Source organism: Plectrocnemia conspersa, unplaced genomic scaffold (assembly GCF_051122295.1).
Source record: "Plectrocnemia conspersa isolate PC_06_02 unplaced genomic scaffold, ASM5112229v1 ptg000001l, whole genome shotgun sequence".
Lineage (NCBI taxonomy): Eukaryota > Metazoa > Arthropoda > Insecta > Trichoptera > Polycentropodidae > Plectrocnemia > Plectrocnemia conspersa.
Genome location: NW_028277165.1, coordinates 1,317,384 through 1,339,483, shown reverse-complemented (window position 1 = coordinate 1,339,483; position 22,100 = coordinate 1,317,384). Strand labels below are relative to the sequence as shown.

Below are 22,100 nucleotides of genomic sequence, written 5' to 3'. Positions count from 1 at the left end.
GCAACGGCTACTAAAGCGGCCAATAACGTTTTGCTACATAAAAGCGTTTTAAACATGTTAGGTGCAAACGAGCGGTTGATCAGAACAGTGAACACCCCATGAATAACTCTTTGCAACGATTCTATTCAAAAGACGGATTGTATAAATTAAAAACAAGATTTGTCCTATATGGTTTAAATGTTCTAGCGAACATCATATCCAGTGATTTTGTTTTACGATTTATTGTTGCACTTCTTAAATGCAACATAAGTCAATAGACTTATCTCGGCTGTCTATTGGAGAAGTGTTTTTTCAGCTCTATGCCTTGGTTAAATAAATGGTTTAGAGGGTGTTCTTCAAATGGGTTTCTCTCATCTTTCTTGGTTTATTTTCGATGTAAATGTACTTAACTTTCCTTTTACTGTAATGTACACTTAGTGTACATGTCAATACATTGAATTAATATATTTTTGAAAACAATATTTTAAGCTTAAGTAAATAAAATATAGCTATTCTGTTACAAAATTTTATTGAAAATTAAAAACATTACAAATTTATTTAAATGCAAATTTCATGAAAATGATTAAGTCACAAATACATCACTTATTCTAATTAATTAACATTTACACTTTGTTAGACACAGATGAATACGATAATTAATGATTTTGACGCTAAATTAACAAATAAATACGTGTACATACATATATAATGTTTTATATTTATAAGCCTCGTTTTTTATTGTAATTGGGAATATAAATATAATAAGTTATATCTATTACTAGAAGGTGACATATGAGTTTTGTGTATGTTACATTTTATTTGAGACACTTTTTGGTTAGTTGGAGTTGTAAAATATTGAATTGTGATGTGATATATGCAATATTTATCAAGTAATAAAGAGTATAAAAATATATATGTTGTATATATTATATATAATAAAACACGATAAGACCTCTTAAATATGAAAAATATAAAATAAAAAAACACTTATTGAGTAATTAAAATGAATATTGTCTAAAATAGTAGTAATAAAATAAAGTGCTGACTCCATGGGCAGTAATTAATAACATTTATTTAATATTTTTTAAACCAATAGGTATTTTTTAAACCAATCAAGTAGAAAAATGTGAAATAAAATATTACAGTTAAGTGATTTTTTAAAAATAAAGTGAAAAAATATATATTAAATAAAACAGCTGCGTAGTGATATGAGCTAGAATATTTATTTTTATATCTATGTAATAATTTATAGTTAAAACATTTTCATGGAATAAAATTATATAAAATAAAAAAAATCTTCGCCCAGTTGTAAAAAAGGAGTCTAATATAGTAAATATAAAGTTAAAATAATCATTGTACTCATAATTGTGTGTGACAGTAGTCAAAAATGAACTAAATTGCATAAAATGAAAACGTTTTAAAAAATGGCAAATACAATTGTGCACTAAAAATATTAATAATTAACACGCACGGTAACGTTATTCCATATTTAATTCATAAAACATTCTTATTTTATAAAATAACTTATTTATTATAGAAGAAGATACTTATTCTTAAAGGAGTAAACATTTATTTATTCAACAATTTAAGTAGCACTTAAGTTTCTTGGTGTGCAGGCAAAGCATTTGAAAATATATATGCACTTCCTTACTAATGAACATTTGATAGATCTAAGAAAGAGTGTTTTTATATAAATAAAACAACTTATATGATTAAAAAAAGTCTTTTTCATTATTTGACTATGATAACTAAGATTATAACCCTAATGTAAATGTGTATCGAGATATTTTGCTTTAAAATTAAATCACACCTATCCTCTCAAAACATAAACAGAGAATCACAATCAAATGATGGCTGTATGGATAACACACGTTTATTTCTCAGGTTTCTTAGCTTCCATCTTGTTCTCGATCGGTTGATTATTGTATACAATCTCAGCGTATTCGGTTCTATCTGGAGCTGGTTTATCTTCTTGGTTCTCGGAGGGCTTCAGCGACAATTCGGCGTAAACGAGTTCGGTAGGTTCTTGGGTTTCGGCTTTGGACTGCAACGGCTATTACAAACATGAGTAACGGGTTCACCGTGTTTTATATTTCAAAAATAACTACCTTTGCTTCTTCTTCAACTTTAGATTCCAACTGTTCGGCTCCAGTTTCCATTTGTGCAACTTTATCCTTATTTTTAGCTCCGCCCGGTAGAAAACTCTTTAAATTGATGGATTTAGGGAATGCTAAGGCTTTTGAGAAAGGTCTGCTCTCTCTCGCTTCCGTCTCTTGGGTTTCTTTGGGCTTCGTCTTGGATTTTCCATGGTGACCGCTATCTATTCCAGTACTCTCTGTATCGCTGCTGTTGAGAACATTAAACAATGAAGGACTGTAAATGATACTAAAAACTAGAGCAAAATATCTTATATTATTATATTTATTACACAAATTTCAAACATTTTTAATTGTACAGAGAATAGTGTATTATTGAATATATATTCTAAATAAAAAAGCTCGGTTAATCTGAAAGTAAAGATTGATTTACAATATAGATTGGAATGCGGTAGTGTAGATGTTACTGTATGTTAATATTGATTAATTTAATATGTACAAAAATTAGCTTAAGATTAGTTAATGTTATCAAACTATAAAATCAGGTAACTTTTATAATTTCACTTATATTACGAAAATAAAAATAAATGCGTGCTAATATTAACTATCACAGAAAAACACTTGTGGTATTGTGATAACGATTAAATTATATTTAGCTAGTATATAAACAATAAAATGCAATAGGTGTTCTTAATATTTTTGTTCATAAAAATTCACTACAATAAACTCTTGATTAGTTATTTTTGTGAACGGTAACATGTGATTTTCTGAATGTCTAAAAATAGCGTGAATTAAAACTGATTCAGTAATAAGACAAAGCTGCTAATTTTGTGTTGTATGATATAAAATATAGTGAACTTTTTATTTTTTTGTATATATATTGAAAATACTACAAATACAAGAAATGCCTTGCATTCTGACCTTTTTTATTTGTAGAAGTAGTGAAAGCAGTTTAGAACTGTTTGATTAAGGATTTTTTTGATTGAAAAAACGACATAAATGAATTCCTAAAACTTTACGGGAGAGCATTAATCATTATCAAAAGTTTTGACTTATTACTGTAGATTTAATAGAAAATTTACTACGTTACAAATTTTGATGAAATACAATTAAACGCTTTATCAATATCATATTACTGAAACAATTACTTTGTCTTTTAAGAATTCGATATAATTATTAAATTGTGATTTTATTGTCTAAATCAAAAATGTTACCTCATACAAGCAAATAACATTTCTTACAGTATTTTTTTAGCTATTTAAGAAACAGTTTCTCAAGTGTTTTGAAACAATACTTAAGGGATAGACAGCTAATCAGTTATAAAATAAGCACACGTTGCTCAAGACGTAGGGTTCTATTTCATAATAAGCAAATTTAACTGTTGTTAAATTACTTGTTATAAACTCTTACATAACAGTATGATACTGTAGATTCAAGCAAGAATAAATTTACATCTTTAAGAAAGATATAAGCTGGAGTACTTCAAGGTAGTGTGCTGGAACCAGTACTGATTGAAAGAACTATTGAATAAGTCATCAAATGGACCAAATGAATGAGATCAAAGCTAGGAATATCAAAATTACAAGTAGAAGAATCAGTATGACATTGAACGCAAAGTTGCGATGAAGCGAACATGTTAAAAACTCGGTAACATTTTGGCAAATTGTACTGACTTCATGGAATAATAAACGTATGATATATTCTGACGATGTGAAAAAAAAACTATAAAATAAATAGTAGTTTGTTAGCAAAATAATAATTTTATCAAAATGTTATAATTAAGTACACACGGAAGTCAAGTTTTGTGTGTAATAATTGTGATTATATACAATAGAGAAGAACTTCATGCAAACCATCTGGAAAAAACCTTCCAACCATTTTCAAGATTCCTGGACTTTGCTCATGCCTTTGATAAGTTGTGTAATGTAGAGCTCTATTTCATATTGAGAACATTTCTATAAAAGCATATCCATTGTTAAAATGTAATGTCATCTAACGGTGAGGTACTTTAGAATCAAGCAAAAATTACATTTACATCCTTAAGAAAGATACTAGTTGGAGTACTTCAAGGTAGTGTGTTGTGACCGGTACTTTAAAGTTAACAAGTGGACTATCAAGCTTAATAAATGGATCAAATTAATACTGCAAAGTATTTTCACATGATATTAGACAAAAAGTTGCGATAAAGAACTAAATTACCGTAGTGCCAAGACACTAGGATAAACATATGATATACTAGTAAGTTCTAAAGGCTATCTGGACATATGTGAGATGTGAGAGAAAAATACATATTAAATCTATCCAGAGATTCCTGAATCTGTACTTGAAAATTGAGACTGTCAAATAATAAAACAGGAAGCATGCGTGCCGGCATAAGCTGCGTCTGCTTGAGCATTGGAATGCTGAGGCAGCAATATTGTTGAACTATTGCTTGATCAAAATTTGTGAGAAGTGATTTGATGATCAGAAGTAAGAAAATGTTTTTTATGAGTCAAATAAGTTTACGAGATAATCAAGAGTATTTTGTGTTGTTTTTTTATTAAGTTTATTATTATTAGTAGATGTCGGTACTGTAACTCCTCAACGTTTGCCTGTTTGCATATGCGACATGAGTTTGGTCATCTTGGACCGTGCCGTCTTCTCTATCAGCTTTTAGTTGCGGAGACGGAGACGCTCTTTCTCCAGGTAGAATTGTTGGAACGGCACCGCCGTGAGCCAATAGATTTTCAGTGTTTTCCTTTCTGAAAATGAAATGCGAAAAATCCCCCCATGTTTAACATGCAGCATGCAAATGAGAATTAGTCAAGAAAGAGTATTATATAAAAAAAATGCAGTTATTTACAAAAAAATATATGAAAAAGCATTTTAAACTAAGCTGAATTTATAATACGTTGAAAATAATGATTAATTTATGTGGTATATGCAGTGATGATAATGGAAATGAAACTTACGATTCACCAGCGATCCTCGTCTTTTTCGGATTTGCCGGAGCGTCATCTGTAAAATATTATAAACACGCTTTCTTTAACTGTTCATCTTTAACTGACAACAAAAACACTGAGTTAGTAAATGAAAGTCGTAGTTAAATCAAATATTTTATTTTCGTAATTTATCCTTAGACATTGTCGCGCTTTCAATTGAACCGTTCATCATAATACAACAAACAATATTAAGTATCAATCGAACCGGGATAACCAAAAAACGTTTTTAATATAGAAAATTAATACGGTATAACGTTTTTACATGCTTTTTCGGTTACCCAGGTTCAATAGTCGCTCGTTTAATTTTTGCCTTTTAATATTTTACATTAAATTAATCTAATTATATAAAAAAACCTAAATTAATTTAATACACATAGTCTGAAAAATAAATATGGCAACATTTATTCATCAAAACTTTCATGTATATTTTCCATATATAAAATAATAGAAGATCGTTACACGCTAAAAACATAATGTATAATTTCTTTTAATATCAAATTGTCACTCATAAGCTGATTATACATTTATTATATATAAGATAAAATACCATATAACATTATTTGGCAGTGTTTTGGCTTCAAAAACATGGAATTAAGTAAATTTGCAAGACTTCAGTAATCATCATATGTATAAAGAATTGAAATCATAGATCGTACCAAATTGTATATAAACTTATTCGCTTTAAAAATGAATTATAATATCACATGCCCAATATATTTATATAATATGTATTATATGATACACATAATGAGAAATATCGTTTTTTAAATATACTTTTAGAAATTCATAAACTGTTATAATATCAATTTTTTATATCCTCAACACCGATGTTTGTTAATTAAAACTTTATCTGTATACGTATTAATTAAATTTCTATAATATCAATACTTAATATGTAACAGTGTCGTATTTATAACAAATAAATAGATATATTATAGAAATTCAGTTCTTTTAATGTGAAACGTAGAAGAAAACGCTAAGTCAACCGATTTTTATACATTGTTGATTTCATACATTTTACATAGCGATTAAATTATAGTCGATTTACATACAAAAGCAAAATATTAAAAACATATTCATTGAACAATCCTAACTGTTATTGAAAATATTTACAAAGATTTCTAGAGCCGTCTACAAACTCTGCTTCGTCAATATCTTTTCATCCGTCGATTATTCGATAATTCACATGAGATTCTAAATATTTATTGTGCTTTCATTTAATTTAAACTTTATTGTATACACTCATATACAGGATATCTTGTTAACTATTATCGATAATGAACTAATAAAATAGATTAAAAAAAGAATAAAGCAACGGGCATATAAGCTGTTCTATATCATATTACGTCAAAGATCTGCGTGAAGCTATTTCAGACCATTTTAAAATTGATGCGTCAAACATCTTATTTAATAATAAAGTATGCCCATTACAATAATGTTGTAAATTTTTAATTATACTTTAATGAACTTGATTTTTATATAGCGTTAACAATTCACAAGATATCACTTGTTTTAAAAGTAATTACAAACATCCATAAAAAATAAGTAGTATATAAACATACTAGATTGAAATTAAACATTATCCGTAAGCGATTTTGGGAGTAATCAATTCACATCTTAACACTTTGTGTGAGATCAAGCATTGTGTAACATAACCCCAAAAAATAATTCTAAATCACTTTTTTTAATGGAAAATTTCTAGATTAATTAATTATTATTTTTCAGACGGTTGGAAAAGAACTAGACGGCCGTGTCTGGCTTTTCCATGGCTTTAATCTCGGCTGCTTTTCCGTTGCCGTTGGAAATGTAGTCTTCGTGCGACGGATTGACTGCTCCGATGGGAATATTATGGTCCCCTTTCTCTCCGGGGAGCGGCGCTTCGGAGTCTGCGGAGTCAGGGATATCGGTTCTTAAGACACCACCTGGAAGCAACCAAGAACTAACTCGACTAGCTTTCCACGTTGGGTTATAAATATATAATACATAAACGAAAGCTCATTTCAAAAGCGATTTGATTTAATATTTCAGTAATGAAAATCAATAATAAGCTACTATTGAATATCAATAATATAGAGTATAGTTAGTATTTAGGAAGAGAACTACTTGGGTTTATAATAATTTATGAGTCATGTTGATTGTATAGTAAAATGAAATTTTAATGGTAACGTTGATGATCATGAACAAAAACATATAATTTAGTTTTTCAAGAAAAAAAGTGAACGGCATTGTATTATTTTTATTCATATGTTCTAATTGTACAATATACTCATTCGTCTAAGCTGCTCGCAAGGAACGTATAAAAGGGTTTGCAAGAACTACAAGAACTGCACCAACATCAAGCACCATTTTCAATGACATTAATTGAAAAATAAATTGGGAATATATTTCTTTGATTCGTTTAGAATTAGATACATTGGTCTCACAATAAATTGACTATTGTGCTTTTTATCTTATTTATTTGTTCTGTTTGTATGGGGACAATTGAATCACTTTTACAACCTTAAATGTTATGAAATCATATATGTAAAAAATATGAATAGAAACTAGAATATATTTGCTTTTACAGCTGTCCAAAAGGAGCGAAAAACAACAGAACATCAGTGATACAGGACCTATTATGAAAGAATGAGAGCGCAACATGTAGGTTAAGGCCATTGATCTCCTCTCTTTTCTCCAATAGCATATAAGCCGTTTGTGCAGTTATGAGTGTATATATAGTCTCCAAGTCGTCTTAGAATTCTGACGACTGCTTAAATGGACTTGGTTGAAGTAGAAAGGGGCTGCTTTTATCAAATTGGTGTGACTCGACTTGCTGCGAGTGGCGGAAATTGGAAGCAAAGTGGTTCTGTATGTATATATTTCTGGTAGAAGTTTCTGTTTTTGAGTTTATGTACTCTTTGAGAACTAGGGAAGTCCATATCCCTTCCAGTTCGCAATCGTTAAACGATTCAGCAATGGAGATATGCAACACTTTCCTTTGTATGTGGCACATATCGCATTCTTAACAATTTAGCTTTGTTCATGTGCTTTTTAATCGTTTTTATAATGCCAACAAGAAAAAGCTTCATACTTAAGACAATAAAACAATTTATTTGATAAGCTTTTAGTAAGTCTCGGTGACAAAATTTATTGCAACAATCATGGGTGGTCCCTACAATGCATTTTCTTTGACCGTGGATTTTGTAAGCAATTTAGATGCTTGAAATAATATATTGTGAAATATATTTAACATGAAAATAATCATCAGAGACGTTGAACATTGTTTGGATATGAGCAAAAGTGTTTAAGTGAGTTGTGAAAATCTTAAAAAATCCGTTATACGGATGTCTTCGTAAATAGAGTTGAGATTATTGATGAGTTTTTATTGCGATGAGTGCAACAAGGTTGTGTTCTGTCACCACTACTTTAAAATATTTATGACAGTGAATAATGAAAATATATATTGTTAAATAACATTGGAGAATAAATATATTTCTCAGATGATAGATGTACAGTAGATCAAAATCCACATAGTACAGGCTCAAAAATCTTTGATTATGATAAAGAAACTTTTATGCATCTATAGCTTAATATCATTAAATGATATTCAAAGATATGAATGTTGTGTCATGAGAAATGTATGGTCCGGTGGATCGAAAATTTTAGCAGCTCGCCATCCTTATTCTGAGTTGCAGTTTTGAAAGTAAAAATTCTTCTAATGATTGCCAATCTTTATTAAAGTGACACCGGAAGTAGAATATAGTCATTCTTTTTACGTGAAATGCTTTGTATGATCGTATATATTGGTTTTAAATTCATGCCGAACTCTTTCTTGATGAATCTTATATGATGAAATAAAACTTAAACTTATGTATACATGCTTTTTCTAAGATACAATAATTATATATGGAATAAACAATAATATGGACATTCACCAAATCAAACTAATGTTTATATTAACAAGCTTCAAATACCATTAAAATAAATAACATTCTGAATGAATTTCTAATAAAACTTCAGTTTTCTACTATAAATAAGTTAGTTCTTGTTTGCTCAGGATGAATATGCTATTATTTCATAGAACTATGCATAACAAATATGAATAACATGTAAATCTTATTTTATATATGGCGTTTATTTTAAATAGACTCTTAACCAGTGGCGGCTCACAAGAGAATGCTGCATATTAATATTCAATATTATTTTCGTACTATCTCTATATATCAACTTTTTATACAAATGATTACATAAGAAGCTGTGCAGTATTCTATATAAAACGCCACTGATGTTTACTTCACATATTTGGTTTTATTAAATGTTGCATCCAATATGGAAGATAGTGTCAAGAGCCTAAATACAAATATTATGTTTTACACCAATTGTTAGTGGAAATGATGAGACTTATATATTAATTCTGAAATATATGACTGAATATGTAAGTGGATAAAACGCATGCATTTTTTTCTTCATTGCATAAAATTCAATGATAATAATTATCTCAAACATGACAATCAATGATATTATATTATAATATAATTCAACATAGATATAAATATGTTTGTATATCATGCACGTACAGCAATAATTAAACGATAACTGTATATAATAACAATAATATTATGAAAGCGACAAACTCCACAAATGCGAATATAACTTAATATAATAAATATAGCCGTAAGATGTAAATAAATATAAACAGGCAAATTTCATTCATAAGACACACACGTATAAAAATAAATTTACAAAATATATCATAACTCACAAATTATTATAAAATGAGAATATTAGTTAGTTAGATAGTTAAAGGTTTACTCACCGCCGAAACACCATCTGTTGGTTGCTTTGGCGAAAATCACCAAAATTACGATGATCAGAATAACGAGAACGCTGACTACAATTCCAATTATTGAACCGATTCCTAAATCGACACCTGTTGAAGAAACGTGTTTTAATAACACATAATAAAATAATTTATACATTCTAAATAAAAGGTATATGAAATAAAATAAATTTATATTAATATAATTAAGTGATTAATTATCTAAGACAGGGCTCGGCAACCTATGACCCATTTCAGTTCTGCAAATATCATTTTTTTAACGTTTTACGATGTCACGACTAGACCACATATATGGTTGTTAGGACCAAAAATATTCACTGACCCGAATAGTCTTTTTAATAGTCACATTTTAATTATGTTGACCCGCAGCCAAAAAAGGTTGCCGAGGCCTGATCTAAGATATGTATAATATAATAAATAACACTGTACAACTATTTTTAACTCTGACACCAAAAACAAGATTATTGTAAATTTATAAAATATCAATTCATTAGCCAGTCAATCTGTCATCTTGTTACAAAATGGCGGATATTTTAAAAAAAATTCTCTTTATATGTATAATAAATAATGATAAAAAGCAAAAGTGATTTTTGTCAAGGAAAAAGAAAATCCAATATCAATATATAGACTTTGTTAAAACAAGATAACGCAGCTGATCTTATATTTGTGGTGAAAATTGTTGTACAGTGTAATATTTGTACCCAAAAGCTTTTATTTAATAAACTGTAAGCAAATCTTTTTTCTTTATTTAGCTTACAAGTAGAAACTAAAAGATTTTGGTCTACATAACCTAGATTATAAAATTTCATGCCATTTATAAATCAAAAACTAATTTTAAAAAATATGATTAAACTACATTCATTATAAAATTTTTCAGGTAAATAATATTCATTCTGTATAATCTAATTTGGAGTTGAACAACTAATAGGAGCATCATAATCACATTTTAATACAAATAATACTTTGTAATTTTGGTTCATTCATGACATGCTTAAAAAATGCTATTAAAATTGTTTTTAACTACTGATTCTCTCGGTAACTTGTTTCTCACTACAAAAACACAAAATATAAATTTCATGCCATTTTCTTTTCATGTCTTACCATACATGTTAATGGACATCTTCCCGGCTAAAAGTAGTGCAATGAAATCGGCTGTGCGCAATTAATACATATTATTATTCTTCAAGTTACATCAAAATAGTTATTGATTAATTATAATAACAAACGAAGCAAATAAAATACCTTGCGGCTCATCCAGAGTGCTAATTCTCACTCTATATTCGTTAGGACCTTCCGAGTTGTATAGTTTCAATATGAAATCATTTTCAGTGTCTTCTCGTGTCACCGATGATATGACGAGGGAAATGTTGTAAAATCCGTTACCCTACAATGTAATATTTAAATTAATATTCCTCAATAAACAACACACTCTATCTGATGATTCACACATACAATTTCAAGTATTTGAGGAATGTATCTGCCTTGTTCATAATCTCTATCTTGCGTTATTGGCTGTCCTTTATTGGACCACTCGAACGATGGTCGTGGATTCGCATTTATCGTTACGTTGATAACGCCAGTTTCTCCAAGCTTGATTCCAAATATGTTGACAGGATCTTCTCTGGATTTTGGGGCAACTGTAATTTATAAAATATTTATATTAGATTCATAAATCTATATTGTCAGTATCGGTTACAGTAGGTACTGTTGATCGGTAACATTAAGATCTACTAGGTGAGAAAAATAGACATAATGTATACAGTGAATCATTCAATCTTTTTTAATAAGTTGTTTGATTCGTTGGCTTTACAATAAATTATTAAGAAAATCGTTGAGATTTGTTGTTAATGATTCACAATTGTACTCAAAAGTGTGCCGCAAGGATCAAATCTTTTATTAATAAATTACACGAAGCTGCAATATTAAAACCACAGATGATATGGATTCATTTTATAAAATCACTTACCATTTCTAGAAATATAAACTCCAAGATTTACCTTCAATCTTGAAGAATTGTTCTCAGAAGAGAAGATTCTATAAAAGATCTGGCATTTTTTAATGATAACTTAAATATTTACTCTCTGCAAAAATGCAGTAATTTAAACTGAACAGAATTAATACATATATGTGAAACGTTAAACTGAAGTTAAAGTTGAGGTGGGAAGATATCTGTGACATATAAATACTAGTTATCGATTAACATCTTAATAATGCCACTAATAACTAAATGAAGATTGTACTTATATGTATCATATGATATATTTTTTTTCTTTGTATGTCTCATATTTTATTTATTATCATTTGATACATACAGATAACTTCCAGTCGAGCACTAATAGTGTTTCTTTCGTTCTCTTTCAATGCCATATGATCCGCTACACATTTGAGAACACGTCCATGATCGTTCACTGATATTCTTCTAGTCAAATTTTGGGTGATCGTTTGCAATTGGCTGCCTGGTTCATCTTTTGTGCTCGTAGAATGGAGTCCGTCAACCAGTCGTTCTTCATCTAAAATGTAAGTCATTTTACATCTGCATCTATACCATATGCCCTGATTAGTAAAACAACATGCTTACCTAAGTACCATTCCATTTTTGCCACCGGACGGCCATAAGCAATGACACATTGCACTCTCAGTTCCTCGTTCTCTTTGTAATTACGATGTATTTCCGGTCTGAATATGGGTGCTTCAGGAGCTTCTGCAAATACAATCGGTAACTATTATTAAAACATGTTAATCAAAGCAGAAATATGATAAAATATAATGAACGTACTGGCAACTATCAACTTCATTCTGCCTTCGAGGTCCATGGAGCCTTCTTTGTTTTGAATCAGGCAGTTAACTATGCCGTTGTTCTTTTCTTCTACTCTTTTAATAGTGAAGCCGCATTGTCCATACTGTAAAACGAAACACATAACCACTATAAATATATATTAAAAATTAAAATGTTGCTAGAATTCTTCAGATAACTCACCTCTGTACCATTTCCAAAATAACTTATTTCTTCTCTCTGCGTTGAATCTGCTACTATGAAGTTGTTCTCGTATCCAGTTATCTTAGCTCTGAAATTATTAAAAATACACGTTATATTAAATTTGATCAATCTACTTATAAATTAATATAAATTTAACAAACCTGCATTGATTGAACTTATGTGCCACACTACACATGAACGAGACACTTTCGCCAGGTAAAACTATGGCCACAGCTGGTCTAACTATTATTTGGGGGTCCGAGTTTTGAGCTGAAAAAATAAAAATATTAATTTAAGTTATAAAAGCTGTAATTTATTTATTTATATGACAATGAATCAAACGAAGACATTAACATACGAATGTAAAACATTGTGCTATTGTCAACAGTATTACATATAGTTTTAAGTAATGAACGAATGTACGAATCAGGCATGAAACATAACAGTAGTTATGAAGTAATATATACATTTACATATAAATGTTATGATGAATGTGTATTTTTCGGTGAAGTCTAAATACATTTTCACTAGTAGATATATATTTCTACTAGTGAAAATATCATTTAACTGATATGCTGCTCTAAAATGTAGATAAAATTAATCTATATTCTGTTCAAACTCAAACTAAACCCAATGAAAGTTCTAAAATTAATTATAGTTTTAAAACATTCATTAGGGCAACTCAAAAATACAAATTAGGCCAACTTATCTCTCAGGGGAAATAAGCGGAAGAAAAAGTACAGAAAGACGTCGTATTTCGCATTTTGCTCCACGGTTTGTCTGCACTTTGATATTGAACTGTGTTTTAAATGATATGAGAATATTGGTCAAAGTATTTTAAAACCGAATTTTGGTCAATAGGAGGACGCAAAAACAATTATCACTTCTCAGAAGGCAAAAATTCACGTCAAAAGCAATAAAATCGTGTCGGCGCCGTCGCAGTGGGAACGCTCGGTAACGAGCGTTCCCACTGCGACGGCGACGGCACGATTTTATTGCTTTTGACGTGGATTTTTGACTTCTGAGAAGGGATAATTGTTTTTTGCGCTCTCCTATTGGTCAAAATTCGGTTTAGATGTACTTTATTCGATTCTCTTTAATATTGTATTAATTTTTTTAATATAAACGCTTGATAATCGAGCGTTTTCACCGCGACGGCACGGTTTTAATTGCTTTTGACGTGGATTAAACAGGGAATTTGCCCAAATGTAAACTTACAAACATACTATTTCCACAATAAAGTAAACGTTTTTCAGCAAAAAATATCAGTCACACATTTTCATTATTATAGTATTAAATTGGGGAACGGAGGGGGGGGGGACATTTGGTGGAGGAAAATAAATAAATATTTTATATTAATTTAAAAAAAAATATTAAGAGCCTCTGACTTGATATAAAATAAATTTTAAAAAATATGTAAAATAAATTAACGAATTTTAATAATAGAAAAATGTTAAAATAAATGATTAAAACATACATACTAATACTGCGTTTGGCGTGGATTTTAAGCAAGGGTCATTGGGTGGGGTAGGGGAGGGCATTTTTCCTACTTTGAATTTGACCAGAAAAATGCATGTCACTTAAGGAAATACATACTATAAAATTTAATGAAATGGAAATTTTAAAAAACTGACTGGCTAATTTTTATTCCTCCCCCCCCCCTTGAAAAAGCTTAAATGAGGGCACTGCGCGGGCTCGATGAATAGCAGCTTCTATTCTTGTGCTCCAGCGTATTTTTAAATCGCGTTTTAACGTCAGTGGTAAAGATTTTTTTAATTCTTCCTAGCGAATAGTAGAACGAGAAAAAAAGAAAAAAAGTGACCAATCTGGATCTTTGGCAAAATCAAATATATTGTTTTAATATGGATTTTTTTCAAATTTGTTTTGGCGCCCTGTTCAGAATAATAAGAGTTCAGGTTAAATCACACCAAGCGGAGCTACACTGAATCAATCGAGACGACCCTTCTTAGAACGTTTCGATAAATACTCTTCAAACAAAATTTTATTATATATTATAATACATTTTAAATCGTTCCTCGTATTCTAATAATATGATTTTATCAAAATCACGTTATGATGGAAAAGCGCGAAATTTGATATTGTATTGTAGATATAACAGGAAGAGAGTAGTAATTTGTATCCCTTTATATGTATGTATGTCGACTTGTTTGTATCATTAATGTGTTGGATTAGATCACTCATCCAATTGTTTATGACGCGGTAGGGTTTTGCGGTGTGCCTTTGGTGTCTGAATCAAAAACAAGGGGTGAGTCTCCAAATTGCATTCAAGAAGCCCCTCGAAGGAGTTATTGTAATGTTTTTTGTATAAAAAGAGAAGGGGAGATATTGGTATATCAACACGTGATATCGGCAAGTAATTGAAGCCGCCCATGTTTTATGAGATCCCATTCGGCGTACATGCCCCTAAGTGAAACCTTTTCCGTGTTTTCGCGGCTCCATTTATCCACATTTGCCCGGACGGGTTTCGCAGTTCTCTCCCTAGGATAAATGCGGACATGTAGGATACATGCATTTTGCCACTGCTGCCTTACTTCGCTACGTTGTGGATAAATGCGCCTCCATAGCGAACATTATTTATTTTGGTGTATCATTTTAAATTTATGCGAGTGGTTGTGGTGTATTAACCGTTTGAGCGGTATCGCCGTACATGTACGGTGGTCAAACTTTCACTGTTTTAAGGTACTGTAGATACTTATATATTTATATAATATTTTTTTAATGTACATAAATTATTTTTATAAAAATAATAGCAATAAATTCAAGAGTACGAAATAAATAAACATAACAAAAAAATATTTTATAATAATTTAAAAAAAGTATGTCTAGTTATTTGCGAGTAAAAAGGGTCAGTGAATCAATTTTAAATATTATATCTCACATGCACAGTTCAATTATCTGGTACATACATAATTAATTCCACTTTTGTAAAAGAAAATTTTATTCCAAGAATAATTTATTATACACATACAATTTCATTTATTCACTCGCGAAGCCACAATGTATAAAATATTCAAATTATTAATTCAACCGAATCAAAGACAGGGGGTTAAATAAAGGGGGTCGTTCAATAAGTTCCAAGGGTCTATGTTGGTCGATGCAATATTTTTTTTGTTCATCATGGCCCACTGCGCTTTTAAGTCGTATCTCTAGTGGGATTCGCAGCTCGGGGGCGAAATTCCAGATGAAGCTCGACGATAAGGGGCAAAACGGGGCAAATTCGCGATCGACAATGGCGGCTAATTGTTGAACCGATTGCGGTTTTTGCTTCAAATTCAGTGTTTGCGGTCATCCCCTAAAAGTGATAGCGATAACGGACCACCCCCCTCACTCAATAAATAAATCCACGAGGGACACAATAATGGATAATTTATGATAATCTTTTTGTGTGCTCGCGAGTCTTTATAACAACGAGAGGGTGCCCTTTTAATAAATGTGGGTCGTTCGAAAAGTTCATGTACAACAGTGTGACGAAAATGATATACCTAATCACGTTATCAGAGCATAAAATAAATAGTTTAGACAAAACATGACTCAATAAATTAAACTGAATAAAAAAAACATATTTTTTTGAAAAAAAAAATGGTAAAATTTGTAGAAATATTTTTTTTAAATATATATTTATGCTATTAAAACTCAATTTTTAGTACACCCCTTATACATTCTGTATGAAAAATATTTTTTTAAAAATAGCGGCCAATGTAAAAATTAAAAGTGTCATAACCTTGCGAAATCAAATCCTACTGTAAAATGTCGTATGCAAAAAGTGTTCAGAAGCTTAATTTGCATTTGAAAAAAAAAAAAAAAAATGTTTTTTCTTAAAAACAAGTTTTATGGTGAATTGACCGGGCCCCCATACGAGCTTTTATGGGACTTGGCATATAGTTAACGCTCGTATTTGGTTCCTTTTAAAAATATACACTTGAATTTTTGATACAAAAAGTTTATTCAATAGAAAAAATAATTATTTCTATGGCAAAAATTAATTAAACTTTGAAAAAAACGGTCCGTATATTAATTATATATTGTCAGTAATTGTGGTTATTAATAACTTATCAATCGTTTAAATCTCCAAATATAGAAAAGACGAGCAAAAGTTAATAATCTTGCATTATATTGTATATACCAGTCCCTTACGTTAACTTGAATATAAATTAAAGTAGTTATAGGTGATTATATATTCAGTATTATGTTGGTTAGAGGGTTATTGGTCTATATTTTTTTTATATTTAATTTAAAAAATAATTTTATATGAGAAATTTTATAGTTTTGGAAAGTTTTTTATTAAAAGATGTTCAGAAGAAATAATTGCTTTTTTTATCAATTAGATTAATAAAATGGCACAGAGTTAAGGATATACTACTATTGGTTCATTCTATAAATAAAAATATTCGGAGACAAGTTTGGTTGTGTTATTAGGATATATTTGCAAATTTTCTAATGCGTTATTTCATTCAATTCATATTCTTAGAAATTAAATCGAATTCATAGCAATGTTCCATTTAAAAAAAACATTCCTGGAATGGATTATAACCATAGAGTAAAGAATATCATATAATATAGAGCGGCCTATAGGAGGAAATTTAGCGTGCTTTAAAATACTATTTCGCCTCGTTCTCTAGATCATTCAACCTGTGCTGCCCGTCTCCGCGCATTCGACACATTTATTAAAAAATGGCTTCCTGTTCGGTATTATCGTGTAAAAACAGTGCAAAACAGCAGAAGAATTGCAATTTATTATTTATTTCGAAAGTACGAAGTTCAAGTGATATTTGAAAGAAATTTTACTTTGGCAGCTTTCTAGTCTATATACACTTAGAGAAATGGGAGGAAATCAACGACCCTCTTTACCTCGACCGATGACCAATCATCAAGGATTTGAGGCAAAACTAAAATAAATGTTTTTATCTTTTAAATATATTTTTAGAATTTCAAGTTCAGTGCTGAATTTTTGTAGTAAAGTGTAAGATTCAGGCTATTTTAGGAATTTTCGTTCCTTTTTAACATGACAATAGGAGAGATTTCATAATAGATTTTTGCAAAGAAGATATGTTGTATTATATTAGATCTATCGATCAAAATAAAAGCGACTAATGAAATTTAAAGTTGTCGTTTTTGTCATCTTGGCACTTGTGAACTCCACTAGATACGAGTTCAGGACAACACCTTCGTATATTTCCAGTTCGAAAGCAAAACGTAAAGTGCAAATAATTAAGAATTGCAATTTATCATTTTGCAATTATTTGTGTTATTTTAGAATTTTTTATTAAAAGTAACGCGTGAAAAACACGTCATTCTACACGTGGCTGCGCATTCCATTCTTCGAGTTTATATTTAATTTATTTTTAAATTAAATATAAATGATAGAAATAATATATTTCATTAGTAAATATTTTTTCACATATGTATAAGGATTAGTAATATTATACATGTTTTTTAGATTTCCTTTAGAACCAAAATTACAGAAAATATGGATTGAACATATTTTACGTCCTTCATGGAAGCCATCCGTGAAAAGTGTCATCTGTTCGGACCATTTTATCCCAGATTCCTTTTCGGTGGGTATAAATGATTAATACCAAACTCAGTCCCTTTACAAAACCAACCATCGTCTCCACTTCCGTCAACGTCAATTTCGAATACTGATGCTTACAATTCTCCTAGAAAAATGAATTTGTTAGATCAAAAGTGGGCATGATTTTGGCCTATATTGCCGTCTCTATTATATATATATATACATTCTTTACTCTATGATTGATTCAAATTGTATTTCGATATTTAGAAAAATACTTTCAATACTAGCCAAGTCATATTTTATAAAACATATTTATAACAGTATAAACATATCAGAAAAATAGTTTCCATTAATATATTAATAATTAGATTTATGTAAAAAACTTACTTTAATCTGGTCTAGTGATGAAGCTAAAAACAAACTTGATAACTTTTGTTTCGGTCCATCATTTCACAAACAACTAATCGGATGACCCTCGCGCGATAGCGTTAACAAGGGTGTGTGCGCATATTGTATTATATTTATATACACGTTGCACAATAAAAAAAGTACACAATGTTCGAATCGTACAATGAATGAGGTTGTTAACAGTAATATATTGTTTATCGGGCTGTCAGCGTGCGGCTGGGGCTGGGCGGTTTTTTTGCAAAAAGAAAATCAATTCAGCACCCTTAACACGACGTAAGCGTGTCGAATTTTACGAATTTCATACTCGATAAATATATATTATAATGGAGTAAGGGAAACATTTTTAACTGTTAAAAATAAATATCATCTTATAAATATATATATATATATATATATAAAATTAGAATAATAGCTTTGATGTAAATATTATTTATATATTAAAATATTACGTATATTAAACGTGCTCGTGAACAATTAGTCAAATTTTTAATATATAACTTATTCGCTATAAAAATACATTTTCGTGTCAAGACTTACAAGAAAAGTTTCGCCGACAGTTGGACGAAAAGTAATATACAAGCGAAAAGTCTCATCGTAGGCAAATAAACTTATCATCATTATTTTTCTATATCAAAAATAAAAAAAAACTAATAAAAAAACTTATTTTATATAAATATAAATCTAGAATGTGTTTCTTATAGCTTACTTAAAAAAAAGTTTGAGTCAATGGCACGTCATATAAACGTCATACCAAATTCTCATATTTGTCGACGTTGATATGACATTGTAGTTATATTATTAATACGCAAAAACATTCCCCTCTAAACAGATATATATTTTCTCATGTCATGTTATATACTATCAAATTTATTATGTTTATTGTACGACATATTAGATTCTTCTAAGACGTAGCAATTTAAAACAGAAAGCTGAATAAATATTATTACGGCTTAATTCATTCATATACTGTGAGTGACTCATTGGATATCAACACCAGTGAAAAATGCTGATCTATCAATAAGCGTGAGGAACAGACTCGGTTGAAAATCTTCCTGAATTGACTCATAACTGGTTTATACATTACAGCTTTCGAAGAAATATAAGATCATCAATAAAAAGACAGCCTATTTATAACTATTAATAGTTAAGATGAGTATATTTGAAAATCATAAGATTACTAGTTTATTACTCTCTGACGTCAATGGTTACGTTCAAAGCATGCGACGCACATAAACCTTCCCCCCGATATTGAAGTCTTTTATTTACCCAGAGCAATAACAGTAAACTTAGATATTATTGCCTCTATTGTACAGTAGGGATGTACAAACTTTTTAGGACTAAAATCTATTCGATAAAAAAATCACATTTTTATATTTTACATAAGTAATATTAAGAAAGTTATATAAATAATTTTATTAATTTAAAGGTGTCGTTTGTGTCGATTCGGTGTGAGCTCAACTGGATACAAGTACAAATTTCAAGATCGAAAGTACGAAGTTCAAGTGATATTTAAAAGAAATTTTACTTTGGCAGCTTTCTAGCTTATATACAGTTAGATAAATGGGAGGAAATCAACGACCCTCTTTCCTTCGATCGATAACCAATCATCAAGGATTGAAGCAAAACTTAAATGTTTTTATCTTTTAAATATATTTTTAGAATTTTAAGTTCAGTGCTGATTTTTTGTAGTAAAGTGTTAGATTCAGGCTATTTTAGGAAATTTCGTTCCTTTTTAATATGACAATAGGAGAGATTTCATAATTTATTTTTGCAAAGAAGATACGTTATATTATATTAGATCTATCGATCAAAATAAATCGTTTTTGTCAACTTGGCGTGAGCTCCACTAGATACGAGTTCAGGACAAAACCTTAGTATATTTCCAGGCCGAAAGCAAAACGTAAAGTGCAAATATTATTTGAGAAGTGAAATAAATGAACGATTATTATCTGTTTGACTATTGACTATATGAATCAGAAATAAAATATCTGCTTTCATGGATTTCTACACTGTCGTGAAGTACCGCAGCTAGCAGGCGTATGGGTAAGGGTCGCTAAAATGTTTGCACTTTGATTTAATTTTTTGCTTTTATAATTATTTTTTTACAATATAATATAAAACATTTAATTTTAAAATTATCTTGTATGTATAAAAGTCTTTATATAACCGTATTACATTTGAGTCATTATTGAAAAAAATATTTATGCATTTCAGAATCACCGATTGACATGAACTACGGAAAAGTCTATTAAATTATTAAAAAAGCGATTATATTATGTTACACACATTCTGAGGTTATTTGTGCCGTTAATAAAATTTCATAAATTGCTGATCCATAATCAAATATTTCTTTTAGCCAGGCCGCTAAAACGATTTTATGCATGTATATTAGTTTTTATGAAGCATTTAACTAATATTGTACAAATTAATTGTATCGTGACGATTAGGGGTTGATAAAAAATGCTGAAAATAACATATTTAGGTTTGAGTCATACGTAGTGATTATAAGCTATACACAAAAAATACAATAGTGTCAAGCAAAATCAAATGTCGAAGAAGACATATATCTGTGATTTAAAATGTTGATTCAAAAACTTCTTTGTAAATATTTTAATATATTAAATTTATATTTATCAGATTGATGTCCAAGTGTTTTTAAGAATATTGTTTCTTTCTAAAAAAATATTGATAAAAACCTAATCATGAAATGGTTTATTTCTGGCAGTCACTATTTTCAGATAAGTAACATAATTAGCAAAAAGTTATATACAGAATATATGTAATGTCATTCCAGGAAAGTAATAAAAACACAAATGTACGACATTAACGAAGAGCTTATTAATTTTGTTAATAAAAAAAATGCTTTTAACATTTTAGTATTACATATTAAATAAAAGACGTAACGGTAGCTCAGAATTAACTACGTGCAAATACGTTGTAAAAATATATAAAATATATAGTACAAACAAACGCAATTGTAAACCATTTTTTTCGTCACACTGTACGTCGTCAAAAAAATAATGACTATTTTACCAAAAACCCTAGAGCGTTACGCTTTCGACGAACTCGAAACATTATCTTGGCAATTTTAAATCGCCGCCCTTGTAATTGGATATAAACATATACATCTGTCCTTAACGACAGGTTCCACCCCCAGGCGAAAGGGTTTTGTCGGCAAAATCCCCAGGGGTGCTTCGTCACATCGCATCACTTCATCAGAGGGGTTGGTTAACGCAAATCCTGCCAATCCTCGTGCGGTTTTTGTTGCGAATTTTGCAATGTGCACCTCTAATTCGATACAATATTT

The 22,100-nt window shown here is 29.7% G+C and overlaps 1 protein-coding gene across 4 annotated transcripts in view; it reads right to left on the bottom strand.

Annotated features, from left to right (window-relative positions):
• Positions 1 to 491: 491 nt before the first annotated feature.
• LOC148238309 (fasciclin-3-like) overlaps positions 492 to 22,100 on the bottom strand; it is a 256,136-nt gene continuing 234,527 nt past the window's right edge. Inside the window, exons 3-13 of one of the 4 annotated variants that reach the window (XM_088181407.1) lie at positions 13,014 to 13,122; positions 12,853 to 12,940; positions 12,652 to 12,775; positions 12,454 to 12,576; positions 12,188 to 12,385; positions 11,328 to 11,512; positions 11,118 to 11,259; positions 9,852 to 9,965; positions 5,027 to 5,072; positions 2,088 to 2,325; positions 492 to 2,032 (exon numbers count right to left, since the gene is read on the bottom strand). In XM_088181407.1, coding sequence (XP_088037533.1) covers positions 1,853 to 2,032; positions 2,088 to 2,325; positions 5,027 to 5,072; positions 9,852 to 9,965; positions 11,118 to 11,259; positions 11,328 to 11,512; positions 12,188 to 12,385; positions 12,454 to 12,576; positions 12,652 to 12,775; positions 12,853 to 12,940; positions 13,014 to 13,122 — 1,547 coding nt within the window. In that variant the 3' untranslated portion in view covers positions 492 to 1,852. Of the gene's footprint in view, positions 2,033 to 2,087; positions 2,326 to 2,933; positions 4,817 to 5,026; positions 5,073 to 5,157; positions 6,979 to 9,851; positions 9,966 to 11,117; positions 11,260 to 11,327; positions 11,513 to 12,187; positions 12,386 to 12,453; positions 12,577 to 12,651; positions 12,776 to 12,852; positions 12,941 to 13,013; positions 13,123 to 22,100 lie in introns of those variants that run through there. The other 3 variants (XM_088181485.1, XM_088181578.1, XM_088181663.1) reach the window with 3 other exon arrangements.